The sequence below is a fragment of the Grus americana genome, chromosome 4, assembly GCF_028858705.1.
Source record: "Grus americana isolate bGruAme1 chromosome 4, bGruAme1.mat, whole genome shotgun sequence".
In the NCBI taxonomy this organism is placed as follows: domain Eukaryota; kingdom Metazoa; phylum Chordata; class Aves; order Gruiformes; family Gruidae; genus Grus; species Grus americana.
This window is the reverse complement of record NC_072855.1, coordinates 57,658,403-57,677,798: the sequence shown is the minus strand read 5'-3', so window position 1 is coordinate 57,677,798 and position 19,396 is coordinate 57,658,403. Positions and strand designations below refer to the sequence as shown.

Here is a 19,396-nt window from a genome sequence, read left to right as displayed (position 1 = left end):
GAACAGTGGTGAATCCCAGTTTGTGGCCATGCGTGTCGGGAACGCTGCCGTGGCAGAGTGAGCTCACCCAGTGCCCTCCCGTTGCTTCTCTCGCCCACAGAAATCGTACGAACACTTGGCAAAAATCCGAGTAGCGAGAGAAGTGCCTCCAGAGTGCAACTGCCCACCAGGTAACAGACACAACACGGAAATCTCTCTGGGGCTTGTAACTCCGGGGTTTTGCTATGCCGTGCTTTTCCCGTGCACGTAAGTCAGATCTAGGGGATGCCTCTTCAATCAACAGCTGTACCTCGGGGGGAAAAGGTGTAAAGCCCAGATTCATTTGTTTCCACTGTGGCACTGGATTGGAACTAACACTGGTTAAAAAACTCCCAGTTAGGCTGGGTAATGCCAAACAATTACACTTATGAGCAAGTTAATGATCTACTCTAGCAAGAAAAAAATATATTCTGTCTTAAATGGGGTAGTACTGAATCAAGGCATTCTTGGGAAGTAGACACAAAAGTTCTTAGCAAAAATCTTAAGCAACCTATAACATGGATTGAAATAGGTGGAGAGTCTGTTGCAAGTTACCAGTAATATATTCAAGAGCTTTTCAGTCTCTTTTTTTCTGTAGTTATGGATGAAAGCAGTTCCCCTAGGAAGGGGTTGCAGGTTTCATACTGGGGATTCAAAACTGTGTGTTTATGCAACCAGTGATGTTGCTTGACTTTGGAAATGGGGCCCCCTAATACTGGGATCAGTTGTTCATACACACACACTGCAATGTTTTCTGTGTTTTTCATGCTGCTTTTTGACAGTCTGATAGCTGTCAATATTGTCTTAGCTTTATACCCGAGTTCAAATCTTAAAAAGTTAAGAAAATAATGCCAGTGTTTCACAGGGTGATGTAGGAATTTCAAAATCCTGTGTGATGAAGTGCACTAGACAGTACGCTTTCCATATCCTGCCACTCTGTTTTTAAAAAAAACATCTTTACGTGTGGAATATTGACTGTAAACAAGACTTAAGCTGATGATGTTTGCCAGTAGGATGTGTGATAGTTCTGTGGATGTAACGAAGGAGCTCTTCTAGTTTAGGTTTTAATTCCTGCCAAGCTCATCAGCCTGAAGGGACTGCTGAACCTCGGTGTTTAAACTGACCTCAATGGTTGGTACGGTATTTTGCTGATGATACAAGAGCCGAGTATTTACTGGCTAGTATAGGAGTTACCATGGCTAGCATGAAAGGGACAATATATATGACTAGGACTTTGAAAGACTGCACAGAATTATACTCGATTCCCAGCTAGTTTTGGTAAGGAACGTTGGTTTCCTGCTGTACTATATATAACTTTTTCCTTTAAGGCTAACATGAGCATACAGTGTTGTTCTTATTTTTTTCTGTTGCTTAACTGCAATAAATTGTAAGATTCAAGTCTGTGCACTAAAAATGAGGGTTGCTCATCATATTGTATGCAAAGATGTACTCTATGAGCCTGAAACATGGTTGAATTTGATGCCAAGCTCTCTCCCTTTGCCTTCTCCTTGTTTAAATTAGTCTGTTACAATATTTTTGCTTACTGTCTTCATACTAAAGGTCAGTATCTACTGTTTCACAGTTGGTGTTACGCATTGCTTTACTTCCCCACTACCACTAGAGCTCCACATTATACCAATTTTTACCTGACCTTTTTTTCTTAAGAAGTATGCTTTATCAAATAGATAATGAGTAACAGAATATTCCTCACATGCATTGTAAAAATCCTTGCTAGATGAAAGCTAGAATAAAGTGATCTGGGAAACATTTTCAAGGGAGCGAGATCCATAAGATCGGAAAAACTTACATGAATTGTTATAAAATAAAAAAAATAATAAATTGCAGCGAGGACTAGCTGGTATGGGGATTAGAAACGTGATACGGAGCTTTTCACCTCTGGGTAGCTATTTCAGTTTGGAAGCAAGTTTTGTAGCGACTGAAAGATGTTGCCATGTGATAGCCTCATTTTGGACAGCTTAAAATGAATTGATGCTCTCATGCTTGTTGCCAGTGGACAGGTGTCTACCTCAAAATGGCATTGTCTTGGGAGCCTTGTCTGAGAGAACAAGGGCTGAGCAGCGCCGCCGCGCGAGTACCGTGCCTTCTAACAGCGGGCATTAGCCAGAGCAGGAGGGGGTAGAGCAAATAAATCGCTGTTTCTTCATTTCATTTGCTTTGTTAGGATTCCTTTTCGACTGGACAGGAGGGGCTTTTATTTTTATCCTTGATGCTGCTATTACAAATTTGGACTACTGTGTTCAGGAAGACGTTTGGTTTAATAGGAAAAGTATCACGGAAATGCAGTGGTTTTTCTGTTGCCCGCTATTAGTGAAGCCAAAGAGTAAATTGCCTTTTTGCTTCCCCATGTGATTCCATTTTGCTGCTTTATTCTGCTTGGCTTCTGCATTTCTTCCCTGCGTTTCTGTAATAATAAAGTACATGTCTGTTAGAGATGACTTTGGAATGCCTTCATGGTACAGAGGTGATTGTCTGAAACATCCCTATGCTGTGAGCAGAGCCTGCTGCCAAATGGCCACCAAGGCAGTTTCCATCATCCTGCTCTTTAAAGAGAGAAATAAAGATTATTTAAAAATAGGTTACATTGTTCTCTACAGAAAGAAGAGAGGGAAAGTCAATCTGCAGACAAGAGGGTGAGAAAGTTGCCTCTGATTTAGGATTAAAGTTATGCAACTGGTGTAGAGCTCATTAGCTTGAGATGTTCATCCCCTCGTGGCCCTCCATGGCAGGAACTTGCATGTTCAAAGGAAACTGGGTTTGAATAGCTTGGATACCAAAGGCAGCCAGGTTCACAACTGCTCGTAGCTTGCAGAGCTGTCCACGTGTAGCTCCTTTTAATTCAACAGTAGCCTTGAACTTTGTCTAGAGCGAAGAGTGGTCACATTTCTCTTGAAAAACTTTGTTTTCACTAAATGTGAGTTTTCTAATTATTATTTTCTTATGAAAGAAACACGATGTGAGGAGAGATTAGAGCTTTGATTTTAATTCTGCAGGACTAAAACCAGATACCAAAGATTTTGTAAATATTTTTAAAATTACAATAGCAGGCATTCTTTCTCCCCTTAAAGCAGAGTAATAAAGTTTGAGAAGTAAATGCATGATGACATTCCTCTTAAATTACCTCAGTTCTACCAAGAGTGCCAGCTTAAATCCCATGCTTGCAACTAGTGCTGCAGTCGTTGCTGGCAGTTAGCCTTCTGCACATAGGACTGGGGGGCAAATTGAGTGGCTAAAATTATTTTAAGCATAATAAATTAATTTTCCTTTGCCAGATTTATTATTTATTGTAAAGTTTATCTACTGTAAAAGATCAACAACAACAAAAAAGGTGTGTAGGTAGTTATTTCATGTTTGAATGTTCCTTTAAATGGCTGTTGGAGCATAATCAGCTTTATGAGGAACAGTCAGGCACAGTGCTGGATACATCTTACCAAGTGCCAAGAGTTACACTGCGGTGGAAAGAGTAACGCATGGAGAAAGCACAGGGATACTCCCAATTCAATAGTTTGAAGAATCTACAAAAACCTAAGAATTTCTTAAGACTTTCCTCTTCCAGAAAGCATTCACGTGTATACCTGGGACCCGTAGACTTAGCAGAAATGAACATATGCTTGCATGTTTTAGGGAATTGATCCTTTATATATTGTAAGGGTCAAGTTCTGACACTTGTAGTCATGTGCCATGATGTCCCCTTCTGTAAGTGGTCCTCAGAGCCCACTACTGGAGTCAGGTGCTGTTGGTAGGAGTAGGAGTCAAGTCTATTAGTACAGAAAGTTCAGACTTGGTCGGCAGGAAGGCTAGCAGGTGATTATGTATGGTTCTGTATGTCCTCTTTGGCCAGGTGTGGGGTTTTTTTCCTTCTCTTTTGAGGAAGACCTTTATAATGCATTTATTCCTTTAAAAAAAAATAAAGCAAAGAGTATTATATAAGCAGGAATGCCTATATGCCATACATTTCTTTAATTCTGCATTGACAAAGGATAGGTTGCATAACATAAGAATTTTTTTTTAATCTCTAACTTCTATGACATGCTCTGTATGTATGTTCACTATAGCCTTCATGCACAATGATAGGGTTTGCGAGTTTGGGTGGGGTGTTTTTTTTGGTTGGTTGTGGGTTTCTTGTTGTTTTTGTTGTCTGGTGTGGGTTTATTTTTTTTTTTCCCATTCTTTTTGTCCCCAGAACATTAGCTAAACTTCACTGATGGGTACCTGGCAAAGTTGACAAAATAATTTTACTTTTGTTTTTCTTTTGTGCCACAGACAGTGTTTCCTCCTTTGCTCTTTCTCTTGTATTTTTCTCATCAAGAAACCTGCATTTTTCTCCCTGTTGTGTTCAGATACCTGTGGCTTCAAACCGTTTCCAAGCACGGACATTGCCATCATTCTTCTTTCTTAGCCAACTATTTTATGCTCTTTTTGTAATCTGGTCATCTTGATTCTCTGTTCCAGTCTTAAAGAGTTTTATGGTTTGGCATTTGAAGTACCTCCTATTTTGCTATGCAATTTGTTGTGATCAGATTATAAAGCTTGTTTCAGTGTAGTTGTGTGTATATAAACCTGTTCATTCAGGAGATGAAATGCCATAAGGAAGGGGTTTGGGGGGGGGTGTGGGGTGGAGAATACCAGTCAGTCTTATTCTGGTAATTCTAGTGGGAAAACTGTGTTCTACAGCTACAGTTCTTCAGTAAGGCGATGAGTCTGCTGTAGGTATTTTGGTAGCAGCGTGGATGGGAAAAATCTATGTATTTTCTTAGCATCCCGGTACAGTTTTTGTCGTCTTAAGCACATAATGTTTGTTTTGACATGCAGTGGAAGTATGATTTAGGCGCTCTTTCTTATTTCCACGTGTTCCATCAGGACTGTTTCCTGGAGCATTTTGATTAGTGAGACTGACAGAATGAAGGATAAATCAACTTTGGGGATTTAAAGAATCCCCAAATACGTGTCAGCAGGGTATTACTTTTTTTTTTTAATTATGATTACAGTGAAGCAGCTCTGTAAAGACTGAAGAGGTAAAGAAAAGAGGAGCTGACTTAAGTGTTTACCAGTAGAGAGACCCAAAAGAAAATATGGATAGATACAGAAAACATCCAAAGTGTTTTTCCCTGTTACTTAAAATTCCAGAGTATGCTATCTGAACCTAGCTCCCAGCACTACTTATTTCTGCCATGTCTGTATCATCTATTTGCTGAATGCAGTGCTCAGCTCTAATTTTGTAATTTTTCTGACAGGGCTTTGAGTTCCCCTTTCATACCTTCACTGGTTTGATATTTTTCATTTCAGTTCCTAGATAAAGATGTTTATTGATGTGCAGCAGCATGCAACCTTCTGGGTAGTCTGTTGTCTTGTTTGGATGACTGATTAGAGATACTGTTTTCTCCCCACAGAATAGCTAAATATATTTTATTGGCTAAGATGTGACCTTTTAATTCCCTTCCCTCTGGGTAAGGAGGTAGGGTGTGCAGCATGATGAACGAAACATAATGTGGCTCAAAGGAGAATTGATTGACAGCAAACTGTACCAGATTTCTGTCTTTTGTAATATCGTTGATGTCGGTGGTGTAACAAAGGTTGATTTGACTGCAAAAGTGTTATTAACAAAAGGTTTTTCTATGACTTGAATTAAAATTTATTGAACTTGCAGAGTTTTGTCAAACAAGACATATTAAAAGGAAGGTTTGATTATCTGCATTAGCTGTTCTTATATTATGTGAGATTAATATTAAACATAAGAACATATCATATATGTTCTTAGATATCCTTCCATGTGGCAGCTGTCCATCTCAAACTGCTGAAGTGTCAAAGCAGTTCAAGTACAGTGAGTCTTGCAGCATGAGAAGTGGCTGTTAACCCTACTTCTGGAACAAAGCTTTTAGTGTCTGTGTAGGGTTTTTTTTTTTAATTTATTTTTCTTTCTTATATCTTTAAATATATGCATCTATTTCCTTAAAGAGTCCTTAAAGCTTAGAAAACTGAGTTCTGTTGGGCAATACTCACCTTCCCCATTCCTTTCCTTAAAGGTTAGTGGCTTCTTGGGAATGTGTTGCCAGAAGAACAGCACTGCTGCACCTGCATTACAGCACTCATCCTCCTTCTCACTCCCTTCTAAATTTACTGCCTGAGGCTTACCTGTCTATTTTTTGTATACTTAGTGCAGTAAAAATCAGCTAGCTTTGCAAACAGCATGACTGACAGAAGCTGTCTTTATAGGGCCTTCTAGGTTACCAGATAGAATCGTTTAATTAACATCTTCAAGCTACCAACCCTGTGAAACCATTCATCTTTCTTTAACGCACACAGAACTTGAGTCATGTTGCTAACTACAGGCTCTTCAGGAAGGCTTGTCTATGCAGAGCACTTTCCCCCTTCATTGTTTCAGTCGATTTCGTAAGTCAGCTGCAAAAAGGAAATCTGACTGCTTACTTAGAACTATTAAGAAGACATAAGAAGGCAAAGATTAATACACGCTGGAAGAAACACTTTTCACTCTATACGATTAAAGCTGCAGCTTGCAGTTAGATAATACACGCAATAGTGAACGTGATGCTGCAGGCTTGCTTTTTGGAAGCTTGCAGACTGTCATGTTTTTACTGGTTAGACTTACAGTAGAGCAGTGCCTGCTTAAATTCATCTGCTTGGGTATTTTCATGAGATTACATTAAGCAGAAGAAGCTGTTTGTGAGAGCTTAATAAAAATGTCAGGACAAATTTTCAGAACTGAGTGCCAAATTTGAAAGTGCAAGATTCGTATGTACAGCTCTTTTTTCCTCTACGTAGACTTGAACAACTTTAGAAATACAAGTTGGGTTGATACCCCAGGAGATCATCTTATTCATGCTTCTGGGCTCTGGCCATCGTTGTCAGGTATTTCCTTCCATGTGGTTCACAGCCGCAGTGTCTAGTCAGTCATGGCTCAACAAGTTGTTGGATCTGCCTTAATTCTGGGATTAAGTGCAGCAGCCTCCTGTAAATAGTCTCCTCAGTTAAAAATGTGCTGCTCTGTAAATAAGTAAACATTTAGTGCAAGAAATTGTTAATGCATAGAAGTGCCTAAGCTAAAATAATCTATTTAAATATTTCCATAGGTTTCCTAGTTCTTAGCAGGCAAGCTATGATTTCCTTATTTGTGAAGTAAACCACTTGTCCCATCCTTCATGTTCATGAAGAAAACCTGATCAGCATGCTCTCCTTAAAACAGCTTTTTCAATATGTTGGAAAACAGTCTTGTTTGTGATGCACACTGTAAAACTTATCCTTTCTGCTCCTCCTCTGCTCTTCTGTATCTTTTTTTTTGGCGGGGGGGAGCGGCAGCAGTGTGGGTGTTGTATTAAAATTGATTGCATTTATATGTGCAGAGGTATGTTTATATAGGAGCAGGTATTTACACACAGTTGTAAATATTGCATGCATGTTTAGGGAGAACTGTTTGTTCTTGTGCTTGGAAAGCTTTGAAACAGATGATGATTCCTGAGGAGCTTTTTGAAGAAATATGAAATTGTTATATATCCATGTAAATCTTTTTACTAGAAATATATGTTCTTATAACTATATCAAAGATATGATGACAGCCCTTTGTAGGGCAAAGAAACAATAAATGGAGTGAAGAAAATGTGTAATAACAGAATAACAGAGGTGATAAAACTGGGATGTTACTTTTTCTTTTAGAATGTTCTGAAAATTAATACAATGATTTCAGAGACTTCTGCTTAGATACACTCAACCAAGAAGCAATGTAGCTTTTAAGCAACAATAACTTGTCCTATGCTGTCTTAAAAATTGAGCAGGAAGTTGTCAAATATAAAGAAAATATACTTTTCTTTAGAATGTGTACAGGTGAATTACATGAGGAAATAGATGGAGGTCTATTAAAACCAGAATTTTTAGTTTATTCTGTGTTAAGCATTAGAATTATCACCTTAGTTTTGGCTGTGCATGAATCTCATCTTGCAATTATTGTGTGTTGGGCAAGTATAATAGTAAATTTCTTTAATGATGTGTGTGTGGGTGGTTTTTTTTTTTTTAAGTACTTAGGAATTTAAATTTGGGTTTTTAGGAATATGACTTACAGATTTTTTTTTATAGATGTTTATCTTTGCTAATATGTCTTGTTTGGGCTCACGATGGAGAGCGGATCACAGATTCTTGGGGAGGTTGAAAAGGAGGTTGTACAGGGAATAATGATGGATGTGAGTCCCTCTAGGTAGCTTCCCCTACCCGTCTGTGGCTCTTCTACCAGCTCAGCTGAAGAAGTGTTGAGGAGAAGGAGGGTATCAAATAATCTTTGATCTTTTAGGTCCTCTTTTTAACGCAGTACACTGTACAACATAGCAGTATGATGGTTTTGGTGGTATTTCACACTATGCTGTAACTTGGACACACAGTAGGCTGCCTGCCGAGTCATGGTGACATAATGTAGAATATAGCTCGCTGTATCAGGGAAAAACCTGCATAAAGGCAGGTGGCTGATCCACTGCTTTCCGCTGACTGAAATAGCTGGCTCGTGCCATTTCTTGTTACTACTTCAGTCTGTTGGTACCTGGGAGGTGCTTCCTCTGAGCAGCAAAGACTTGTGGGAAGGAAGTGTTTTATTTTCTCTTCTTTTTCTGAAAAAGAAGCAGAATCAATTAGCTCATGAACTTGGCTCTTCCTATCCTTTTGAAGATTTTAGTACTCTTAGGAGTAAGGGGCTGTGGAGTAAGAGCTGTAAATATCAGGGGAGGAAGACTGTAGAAATAAGTGGTTTTAAGGCCTTTGCTGTTCTGCCACTTGCAGTTTATGCTGTCTTAAGAAAAACTCATTTATTTTACCTTCCACTTGAGTATTTTCAATATCCCTTCTCTGTAATATAATAGCACAGAAAAAAATCATACTGCAAGTATATGTTAAAGGTTTAGCTTATGAAGGAGGTTCTTTTGATAAGTATAAACTCGTTCTTTGCACACTGTGCTTAAGATTATGGTGAGAAACTGCTATTTAAAAGATCTTTTCTAAAATTGGCGGGGGTGGGGGGGAGGAAGGAACATAAAAGATTTTGGTCTCCAATATTCAACACATTTTCCTGGTTTCAAAACTCCTTTATCAGAGGTGTGGCTACCACTGCAGTGACAGATTTGCGTATGCATATCTGAACGCAGAACAGCACCCTGTAACTTGAAGAACACTAAATAAACTCTCTAAAAAGATATTTCTGTGATTAAGATCATGTGCAGTTTGTAAGAGCAAGAGCATAGCTGGCTACAGACTAAGGCCTAGCTTCTGGTGGTAGTACTAGTTGTGTTGCTAGGAAGTGACGTAAGGTTTCTTAACATATTGGTGTTTCAGCTGGATGATAGTAGGGTTTTCATGGAGAACCACAGTGTTCAAAGTCAAAGTGTATATATCTTAACTCGAGGAGGTATTTCCTTTAGCTGGCATCTCTAATAATCTCTTAAGAATATGGGAACAGCTGCTTGAAGGCCTCTTCCTCCCCACCCTGAGCCCGTACCTTCTGAGTAAGCTCCTGTTCTGATTCCCTTAATGTTCTTAGGGGAAGCCTTGATACCTGAGCATAGGGGTATGGCTGCAGGGGATTAAAAGGATAAACTCCATATTCCTCTCCAGTCACAGAGTTTGCATCTAGATAATGGCATCACTATGAAATATACTGTTAAGTGTTGGCTGGAGAGTCCCTGTACTGCCAACTCTGCTGCTGCTTTTTTATCAAATGTTCCTTTAATGCTTGTACCTCCACTGCTGGTTATTGCCGGTTGAAGGATGACAAATGTTGAAAACTGTCACTTCAGCTTGACAGAGGTGCTTAATATACTACTGATTTTACACCTTTCATCTCTCAGACAGGGTAGCTGTCTTGAAACTTTAGTAAAAATACTTCCTGACTCTGTGTAGACCAAAAGTGGGTGTTAAGGTGGTCTTTATGGCAGTGCTGAGCTTGAACTCTGCTCTTCTTTATTCTCTGTCCTGATGGATGCTTGATAGTTGTTTGTGTCAGTTAATATTATGCGGCTTGGGGAATGGCTTTAGTTGGCACATACAAATGCGGTGGTATCACAGAAACGGATCGTGGTGTTTGCTGTAGCTATCTCTGTGTGTTTATGAAGAAGTCACAGTTCAGTAAGGATTATCTTGCATATGTTTCCCGAGTGGCTCCTGAGAGTAGGCATACAGAATACTGATGAACCAGAGAGGCTGAAAGACACAGTGGCATGGCATCCGTTTAAAATGAACCAGTGCTTAGACAGCCATTGTCAATACTTACTTAGAGTTGGTGTCTTTGTAATGATGACAGCCATGTTTGTAGAAGGCTGGAAATGTTTCTCTATGTGAGGATGAAGTGTTTTTCCAATGCAGCAAGCATGTAAGTGCACTGTATTTCTTTAGTGTAGGGAGACTAATCTTAGTGAAGAGAGATTAGTATTTAAGTCTGACAGTTGTGGATTTCACTTTAGGACAGCTTTGCATAATTCCTTAGTTTGAATTCCAGGCTGAGCCACATCCTGACATGCGGTAGGAGGACTTTCTTTTAGCACGTTCAATTAAGAGGCAGCACATAAGCCCTTAGACTGGCCGGTTAAAAAGAAGCATGAGCCTTAAACTGAACCACCAGTCAGCAAGACTGAAATCCTCGCTTTTTTCCCTCTCTCTTAAAATTGATTTGCTGCTACAAGGTGGTCTTCTGATGTATTCCAAACAATTTCAGTCCATTTTAGGATAATAAGGAGAACTGAATCTGTTTTCAGTGTGTATTATAACAACTGGAACACTCTGGGAAAAGCACTCTCATAGTAAGTTTAAAGGAATGCAGCTTAGAGGAAACATTGTGCTTAATGAATTACAGCAGGAACAACTAAGTAACAGCTCTGTATTGTGATTGTATTCATTTCAGGACTGTAAAGGTGAGGTAGAACATCCTCATATTTGAGTTCTCCTGTCTGTAAAATAGGACGGATGTAAAGACGTTAACCAAAGTGTGCCAAAGACTTACGAGTACAAAGTATTTACAATTTTGAATGAAGTTACTGTCTTGGGGAGCAGAAACTTCTTTCTCTCCAATGCATTAATCTCTTCTCCTTTTTAATTTTGGTAATCACCCCTCCATGCTCCAGTTTAATCAATAGTCCAGGATATAATCAGATGGAATCTGCCAAGTATCATTGCTGGCAGTTGCATGACCATTTTCTGAGGATACTAAGATGGGATCTTGTATAGTGCTCTTTCTTCTTTCCTTAGATTGCTGAATCATCATGTGTGAAAGTAGTTGCAAAACCATCAATTTGCAACTGAAGTAACCTTTTGGGAATGCTTTGGGATGTTTTTGTTTTAACAACAACCCAACCTTGAAGAATCTTCATAATTGAACAGGTGGGCAATGCCAGCTCAGATCACTTATTCAGGGTTAGAAGTAGCTGCTTCTGCTACCACAGTTTCTGATATCCAAACATTATCCTTCTTTTCACTGAAGGTAGGTGAAAGTAGCCTTTAACTGGAAGTCTGACTGGCAATAATCAGACCTGATATGTGCATATACATCAGGCACATTAATGATCCCACAGATTTTAAGTGAAATCAGTAGATATGCTGAAGGCTGAGTGTGGCCTTGAGGTTTTTTGTTTGCTTTTTATCCCCTTTGGATCCTTGTGCATACCTGTTTCTATGTGCAGCCATCATCATCAACTTTAGCTTTGATGTATAGTTTGTTTCCATCCTACAAATACTATTCTGTATTTACCATTCAGTTGATCATTTGTTCTTTCCAATCTCTGAGCAAGAACATTATGTCTGTATCTATTTCTACGAATACAGAATTAGTTTTGTAATATTGTAAGAGTTCTGGCTGCACTTGGAGACAGTCTGAACAGTAAAAATTATTATATGTATTTATCTTTATGGGAAAGTTATATTCTCACATCTTGATTCATAGTTGCAGACCCAGTGAGTATTGTTCTGAGGATTGTTGATTGTTTAGAAATCATTAGATAAAGCTACCAGAAATCTTACAGAAGTGTTAGAAACATCAGTTCTGAAGGACAGAAAAAATAGACCCGTATATATAGCTGGACCCTCATCTTAATTTCCTTACCAACATGACTGAATTCTGCATGTGCATATGTCTTTCTACTCAAATAGATTTTCATACTTGTGCAAGAGGTGATCCTTCTGTTCAACTTCGACTGTTCTTTTAACTCTGAAGTAGCTCTCCCATTCCACACTTTCCTGGTGCTACACTCGAAAAGTCACTATTTGCTTAATCCAAATGTTCCCTTCCTTTCTTTATGGAAGCATTAATTAACATTTTTCGTACCACCGCACTTTGTAAGTTTCTTTGCTTGCAATGGTATGAAAAAGTTGAAGATCCCTGTTTGGGCTGTCAAACCCCACTTGCTTGACTTCCAACACTTTGAAATTGTCTGCTCCTGCGCTCTTAAGAGATGGCTCTTTTAAAAAGTGACCAGCATTCATGGATCCCAGTGTATTCAAAAGCACATTGCCAGGGGACCTCACAGACTAGCTCCTTCAACAGCCTGAATTCTGGTCTCCCCGTACCTGGGGTTGAAGTTTTGCTGGCAGTTTTTCTATGATCGCCAAAGACTTTAAACTCAACTTCTTCATGGTCACTGTGTCCAAGATAGCCACCAAACAGCTCTTCGCCCACATGTCCCCCTCTGTTTACAAACAACATATTAGGAGGGCCCCCTTCCTAGTTGCTCCCTTTTCTACCTGCACCAAGAAGTTATCTTCAGTGTGCTTCAGGAGTGTGCTAGCCGAAAGGAGAATACCTGTCTATGTTGTTGAGACATCCGTACTCAGAAGACAATTCAGTTATCAAAGACTGAGATAAGTGAGGAGGAATACACCATAGCAGAGACAAGGTTCCTAGTTTGTTCATAGTCTCCCAAGATAGTCTCCCATGATAGCCTAATGAAGAAGAATTAAGGATTGACACAGTCTTAAGAGGAAAAATACTAAAATATTCTCTTTTAACATTTTTTCCATACAGCTTTTCTCTGCAGCATCTGGGAAAGGTTAGTTCAGGCTGGGTTTTGGTATTCTAGAGGTTATCTCAGCTCTTTCTGCTTATGCATTCTGAGCAGTGAGTGACAGTGGGATATGTTGACATGTAAACTGGTGAAAGGGCTTCTCAAAGCTTAGGAAATGCAGTGATGTCAAGAGGAAAAAAGGGTGACATATCTGTGGGATGTTGTCTTCTGAAGGACATTTTGTAGACATTGTGTACTCATCTAAGATGTCCAGATTTAATGGCTTAAGGGACAGATCGGCTGGCGACTGGAACAATGGCACAAGGTGGGATAAGTGCCCGTTATTTCTGGGCTGTCTCCTAGATGATGTGCATAGGCAAGTAGTTATTGCACATGCTCAGCTTCTCCTGAAAAATGGTGAGCAGGGAGAATGCATAGCCTGAATGTTGCCCTCCTGACAGAGGGTGTTACCCTGCTGTGTGAAGCTAACAAGGAAGGAATTTATAGGAAGATGGAGGCTAGTGTGAACTAGAAGTTATTGCCTAAGCAAGGGAGTGATCATAGCTCTTTCTAATTCTACATTGCTCTGTTCTGGTCTGGTAGTAACACTACACAAGCAGAAGCGTGAAAATAGTGCGTGTGCTGGCTTCCTCTGTGCTGCAGCACAGAGTAGTGTTCCTCAAAGCCCATAGGAGCTATCAGACTCTGCATGTTATTTATCTCTATTGAAATGTATTAAAGTGTCAAGACCAATGGTCTGTGGTAGAAGTTGAGGTTGAAGACCTAAAGGCACAGGGACAGACTTCATTTATTCCAAAAGCTGTTCTCATCCCTCCTTGCTTGATCGTGTTGCTGTTAGTCCTTTATCTGTCTTTGATTTCCTGCTTTGTGTGGAGTAGGAAGGACAACAGCTAAGGCCTGAACTCTGATCCCTCCTATGGACTGGTATTTTGCTGGAACTGGACTTCAATTATGGTCCTAGATTTCTTTTTTTTTTTTTTTTTCCCTGAGGCATGTTGTTTATATGTTTGGCTTAGTAGCCTAGTGACCACATATTCCCATCACGTGTGTGTTTGTCTTGTAAAGTGTGGGACTTTACAGAAAAAAGATTGGTGGGGCACAATATTATTATGTTGCTATTAATCACACTTTGAGATGAACTGTAATTGTTTAACTTAGTCAGTTACTAATAATAGCACTCAGAAAGGGACTAATGCAGCCAAAATTTTTCTGACTCTTTGGGAAAATTCCTGCTGGTTCTAAAGAACACTTGTTTTCAAATGAAGACAGATATCTCCTCAAATTGTCGTCTGTCTTTCAGATGCCCGAGCATTCTCTCTCTTTGACTGCCTTCAGTGTTCTTTAAACTGCGTTGCTGGAGATGGCAAAGAGGGTTACTCACATCTCTGTATTGCTTTGTGTTCAGACACACTAATCTTTTTGTTAGGCCGTGATTGGTCACCTCAGTCTAAACCCCATGAAGCTGCTGACTAAAAGTGGCTTGAAGAGGACTTTTTGTGACAGATAGCCATCAGTTTAAAGTCTGGGAGGAATCTATAGTAACCTGTGAGGAGAAGGTTCGTGGGGGTCCTTTTCACAGCAAATGGACAGATAGTTTTCTCCAGAATATACAACAGCACCAGCACTTGCATCCACACCAAGAGAGATTGTATGGCCGCTTCATGACGGGAGCGTATGCTTTTCATAGACACAGCAAGGGGACATTTACTTGTTGCTACTTTCCTTTCAGCTGCTTTGTTGAGAGCATAAGACTGGCCTTTCGTGAAGTGAAATAGGGTTCTTAGTAAAATGACAGCTTCACAGAGGATGTCATTGTATACATACGTACCTTCTATATAACTGGCCCCCATTTTCTTTCTGAAATGTGATCAAAAGGAAGGCTAGAACCAGTAGTTCCAAACACCTGTTGTTTGTGTTTCAGTTTTTTAACTGTGCTGTCAAATGATTGAGCTGAATAAAATGACAATTTTTTTCCATAAAGTTAATTACATGCACTTTGATTAGCAAAGAAGGTACATAACAAATTAATTTTCCTAAACATGCTACAAAATATAACTACTGATGTATTGACCAGCAGCAGACGGCTCATGTTCATTTGCATTCATTAAATATGATGCATTTTACCATTCAATTAATTTTCTTTTTCAGTTGTGTACAAAATATGATCTTATGACATTTCCCTTTGTAGAGTCTAAAAATGCCTCTTGGTTTAACTATGGGGAGAAAGAATTGATTTCTGATTTGTTCTCAGCTAAGAACAGTTATAAAATAATGAGATGTAAGTCAGGAGTCTTTTCATACCTAAAGTTAACATGTTGGGTTCCCCCCCACCCCGAGTGGAACAGCTCCTGTTGTGGTCAATGACAATATCTTTTAGTGATAATATGTTAATATCGCTTTTATTTGCCCATTCACTGTATGCATCAGGAGTAAGAGTAAATTCAAATCTTGCTGGTTTATTTGGTGGCCAACAGCTGAATAAACTTCCAGGAAGCAGTGGTTCAAAAATGTTTTCCCAAAAGCTGAACTGTAGGGTCAAAATGTACTTAGTAGCGTTGTTGGCAATAAGTTCCCTTTCTAACTTGTTCTCACGTGTAGTGTGTTTTTCAGTAATTACTGTTCAAAAACTTGGAATTTGAGCTAGGATATATGGTTATGTATTATAGATAAACCAAATTTTTTGCTCAAAAAAAAAATCACTTAACAGACTTAAAAGTGGAAATTTTCTTAAACAAAAGGAGAAATAGCAAAAAATCTTCTACCCTTGGAAGTTATAGTATTCTTATAAAAGCTTGGAACTTGAAAAATTTTGGAGCCTTATTTGCTAAGAAAGGTGATGGAAAACTGCAGAAAATTTGCCTGCAAACAAATACAGCTTTTGATTTTTCTGAGTTGAAACTTTAAAAGAAAAACCCAAACAAATGAAATCCAAAAAAGCCCCCATTTTTACAAGAAAGTTTTTCTTTGAAAGTTTGATAAATGACTGAGTGAAACAGGAGATTGTCTAATGAAAAAGCATCCCTCAGTACTCTATGACATCACTAGATGCTTGTGTTCTTACAGGATATCAAGGGAGTGGAGGAATAGAATGTGCAGAATTTTATTACTGCTTTCTTCTAGTCTTTTTATAGAAGTCATTGCCCATTTTGTCCAAGTGTGTCCCCTTAAGTAGAGAAGAAAAACAGCTCCTTGCAGCTATTGTTGTGAAATTTTATCTTATTTCCATTGATATGGAATCAAAAGTGATTTTTCTCTGGAGACTTGATCTCATATTACTTGATTTGGTAGAAATATTTTCATTTGACTTGAATGAGAACTAGATAAAGTTGTAGTACTTTATATGATGAAGTACTTCACAGGATTCTTGAAATACACCACAGGTTATTGAAAAATGTTGGCCTTTATTCATTGGTGTCATTTGCTTTTTGTTGTTGGATGGGCACGAACTAGATACACAGGAAGAATCTAGCTGATGAATCCAGCATTAAGGTTTTACATATTTAATGGTTGTTGGTAGAGTGCTACTCATACTGAAATACTTTATTTTCACGGGTTATGAATCTGTTTTGCACAGTATACAAGATCTGGGTTGTTACTAGGCTTGATTTCCAGTGCATTGCACTTATTCTAAACACCTTACACTACTACATCAAACAGCTTAAAATAGCTCAGTGTGTTCTTCCTGATGGACCTGGGGTACTCTACCACCACTACACTTGTTAGGCTAACCTTGATTCTAAACTAGAAACTGTTTCTGTTTAAGCCAATTATAGTTACAATATGTGGAAAAAAGTGACTTTTACAAAGTGAACTCTGTCTTCCATACATGTGTTTTGTTTGCAGATGAGAGAGGGTTTTCTCTTCCTATTTGGCAGCATTGCAACTCATGCTAACAAGTGAAAAACAAAGCTGTATTCAGTGTAAAGTTCCCTTCTCCCTGCCTCCCACCAGGAAAGGCTGTCAATAATAAAGCTTTTGAGGTAGTGCTTCTGGTGGATCAGGAGGCAGAACATGCCATTTGCACTACTGTTGTTTATTTGGTTTCTAGGGAGATTCTTTTTTGCATGTAGAGATGGCTGTTGAGATGTAAGGATATATAGGGCGGAAAGAAAGCCTTGGTTAATAAGGTGAGACATTTCTAAGTTACTTTCTTCTTGCCCATTAAAATAATGATTAGACTGCAGTTTCTAGAAAGAAGGTGCAAGTTCCCTAAACAGATGTATATTGCTGTTGGCTGGATGTGTTAATAGGGTAGGTATTACATATATATGAGGTGTTAGGCCCTTAGCTACTTATTTGCATGTGTGGCTATACAAATATATTGGTGCACTCCTATCCATGCATATATGCTTATAGCATTTCTTTTTTTCTGAATTTTTTGTCTTTAAGAATTTAGATTAGCACTTAAATCTCCAGTTGTCACATCCAAATTTACAGATTTTTTTCCTCCCTTCCATTAGCCTTGAAGCATGAAAAAAGTCTTATTCATGTAGCAAATGTAGCCTGGATCATATCTCATTTATTGCTGATGTCTATCAAAGTTTTTTTTTTCCTCTTTCCGCTTAAGTAAATCAAAATTTAGCGGGTCGTGTTTGCATGATCCCTCATTGTCCCCCTGGATTTCTTAACATTTTCCAAATACCTAGGCTTGTAACTTTATATGGTATCAAAATTTCTAATGTACTTTTTCTGGAGGTCTGATGGGTTCTCATAAGCAAATGATGACAAGTGAATAGCTTTTTATTTTATGGTAATATTTTAGATATTTACAGTTACTTAGAAGTTAATAAAAGAAGCTACTTTAGGATAAAATTTGTTCTCTTTAAAAGTCCACAGTACTCTTAAAACTGTGTTTTTCCTGCATGTTGCATGTTTTCATGAATGCTCGTTTGCCCTGATATAGTATCAACAATAAAAGAGCACAATCTGTTCTTTATAGAGAAAAAAAAGTCTTTTTTTCTTCCCTCTTTATGTACCATATTCTCACCAGAATAATTGATGCCATGATTTGCATATTTTAACTCAAATACACATTCTTTTTAGCTGTCTAGTACTGCTTTGATTGTTGCTTTAACAGGTGAGCTAGTGAGAAGTGTTTTAATTGCACAGTTAAGGACTGAAATTGAAAGGTGTTTTGTCTTTTAGTCTTCCTTCTGCTGTTGCTTTCTGGGTGTCTTAGTTTCTGGAACAACAGCCTGGGAGAATCTGCAAATATATTTGAGGACAGAACTAGAATTCAGGTGTCTCATAATGGAAAGGTTTACAAGAATCCTGGAGTGGAGAAATAATGTGGAAAAAAAAATAGGGTACAGCTGAGTAAGGCTGAGTACTAAATACTTGGATGTAAATAAGCTTGCTTTACAGATGTTGATAAAGTAGCTATTCTGAAGAAGTTTCTTGGTTTTATAGTCAATCACAAGCCGAGCATAAGTTAAGTATCATGCTCTCTTGAGAAGTGACAAACAGCATGCAGGCATATCGAAACAGGCTGTCGGTATGAAATACCTTACCAATTCAGAGTGGAAGAGTTATCACTTGCCGATTTTTGTCCAGTTCTGGGAAGCATTTGAACACAAGCATGGCTCAGATAAGGAGAGTCCAGAGCACAGCTACAACAGCCATCAGAACACAGCCTGAAAATACAAGGGAGTTTGAGAACTGGAGTGGTTTAGGTTAGAACAGATACAACTGAGGGGAGGGGTAAGTTTTTAAAGACCTAAAAGTCAGCTGGGGCGGGGGGGAGAAAAGAAGGAAAAGTAAGCAACGTAACCATGTTGCAGCAACGGAACCAGTGGAACCAATTTATTTGATGGTTATAGCATCTCCATCACAAGATGTTTTTAAGAACAGACTTGTAAATATCTGTCAGCAGTGATATCGATAACTTTTGCCCTTACTTTATGGAAGTAGTCTAGATGATCTTTGGAAATTACTTCAGTGTTTCTTCTCAGTTGCTCAAGTGTTAAACACCCTGCAAGTTAAATATCGATTAATTGCTTGTGGCAGATGTCATTACTTCATCAATTCCTTTCATAGATACTGCTTTTTAGAACCCTGGGATTTGTTTGCTGTCATCTTTACACTTGATTTCAATTTAAAAGATAGACTGCCTGTATGTATAGGTGTAACATTGATACCAGGAATGTATAATTTTATTCTCCAAAGATCCAAAAGGAGAAACGTAGCTTAAAAGTGAGGGCTAAGTATTACTGCTGGTGTGTGAGAGAAAGGTCTTAAGGAGGTAAGAGATTGACTGTACTCTCTTTTTTAGTTTTCTGTTGTTGCATAGAACAGTAGTACTGAAATACTGCAGTCAGATGATTTTATTTCAAGAAATTCATAGCTTTTAAACGTGAAAGGTA

The 19,396-nt window shown here is 38.6% G+C and overlaps 1 protein-coding gene across 1 annotated transcript in view; it reads left to right on the top strand.

Annotated features, from left to right (window-relative positions):
• COL25A1 (collagen type XXV alpha 1 chain) overlaps positions 1-19,396 on the top strand; it is a 314,927-nt gene that overhangs the window by 1,131 nt on the left and 294,400 nt on the right. Inside the window, exon 2 of the mRNA XM_054824657.1 lies at positions 101-170. Coding sequence (XP_054680632.1) covers positions 101-170 — 70 coding nt within the window. The remainder of the gene's footprint in view (positions 1-100; positions 171-19,396) is intronic.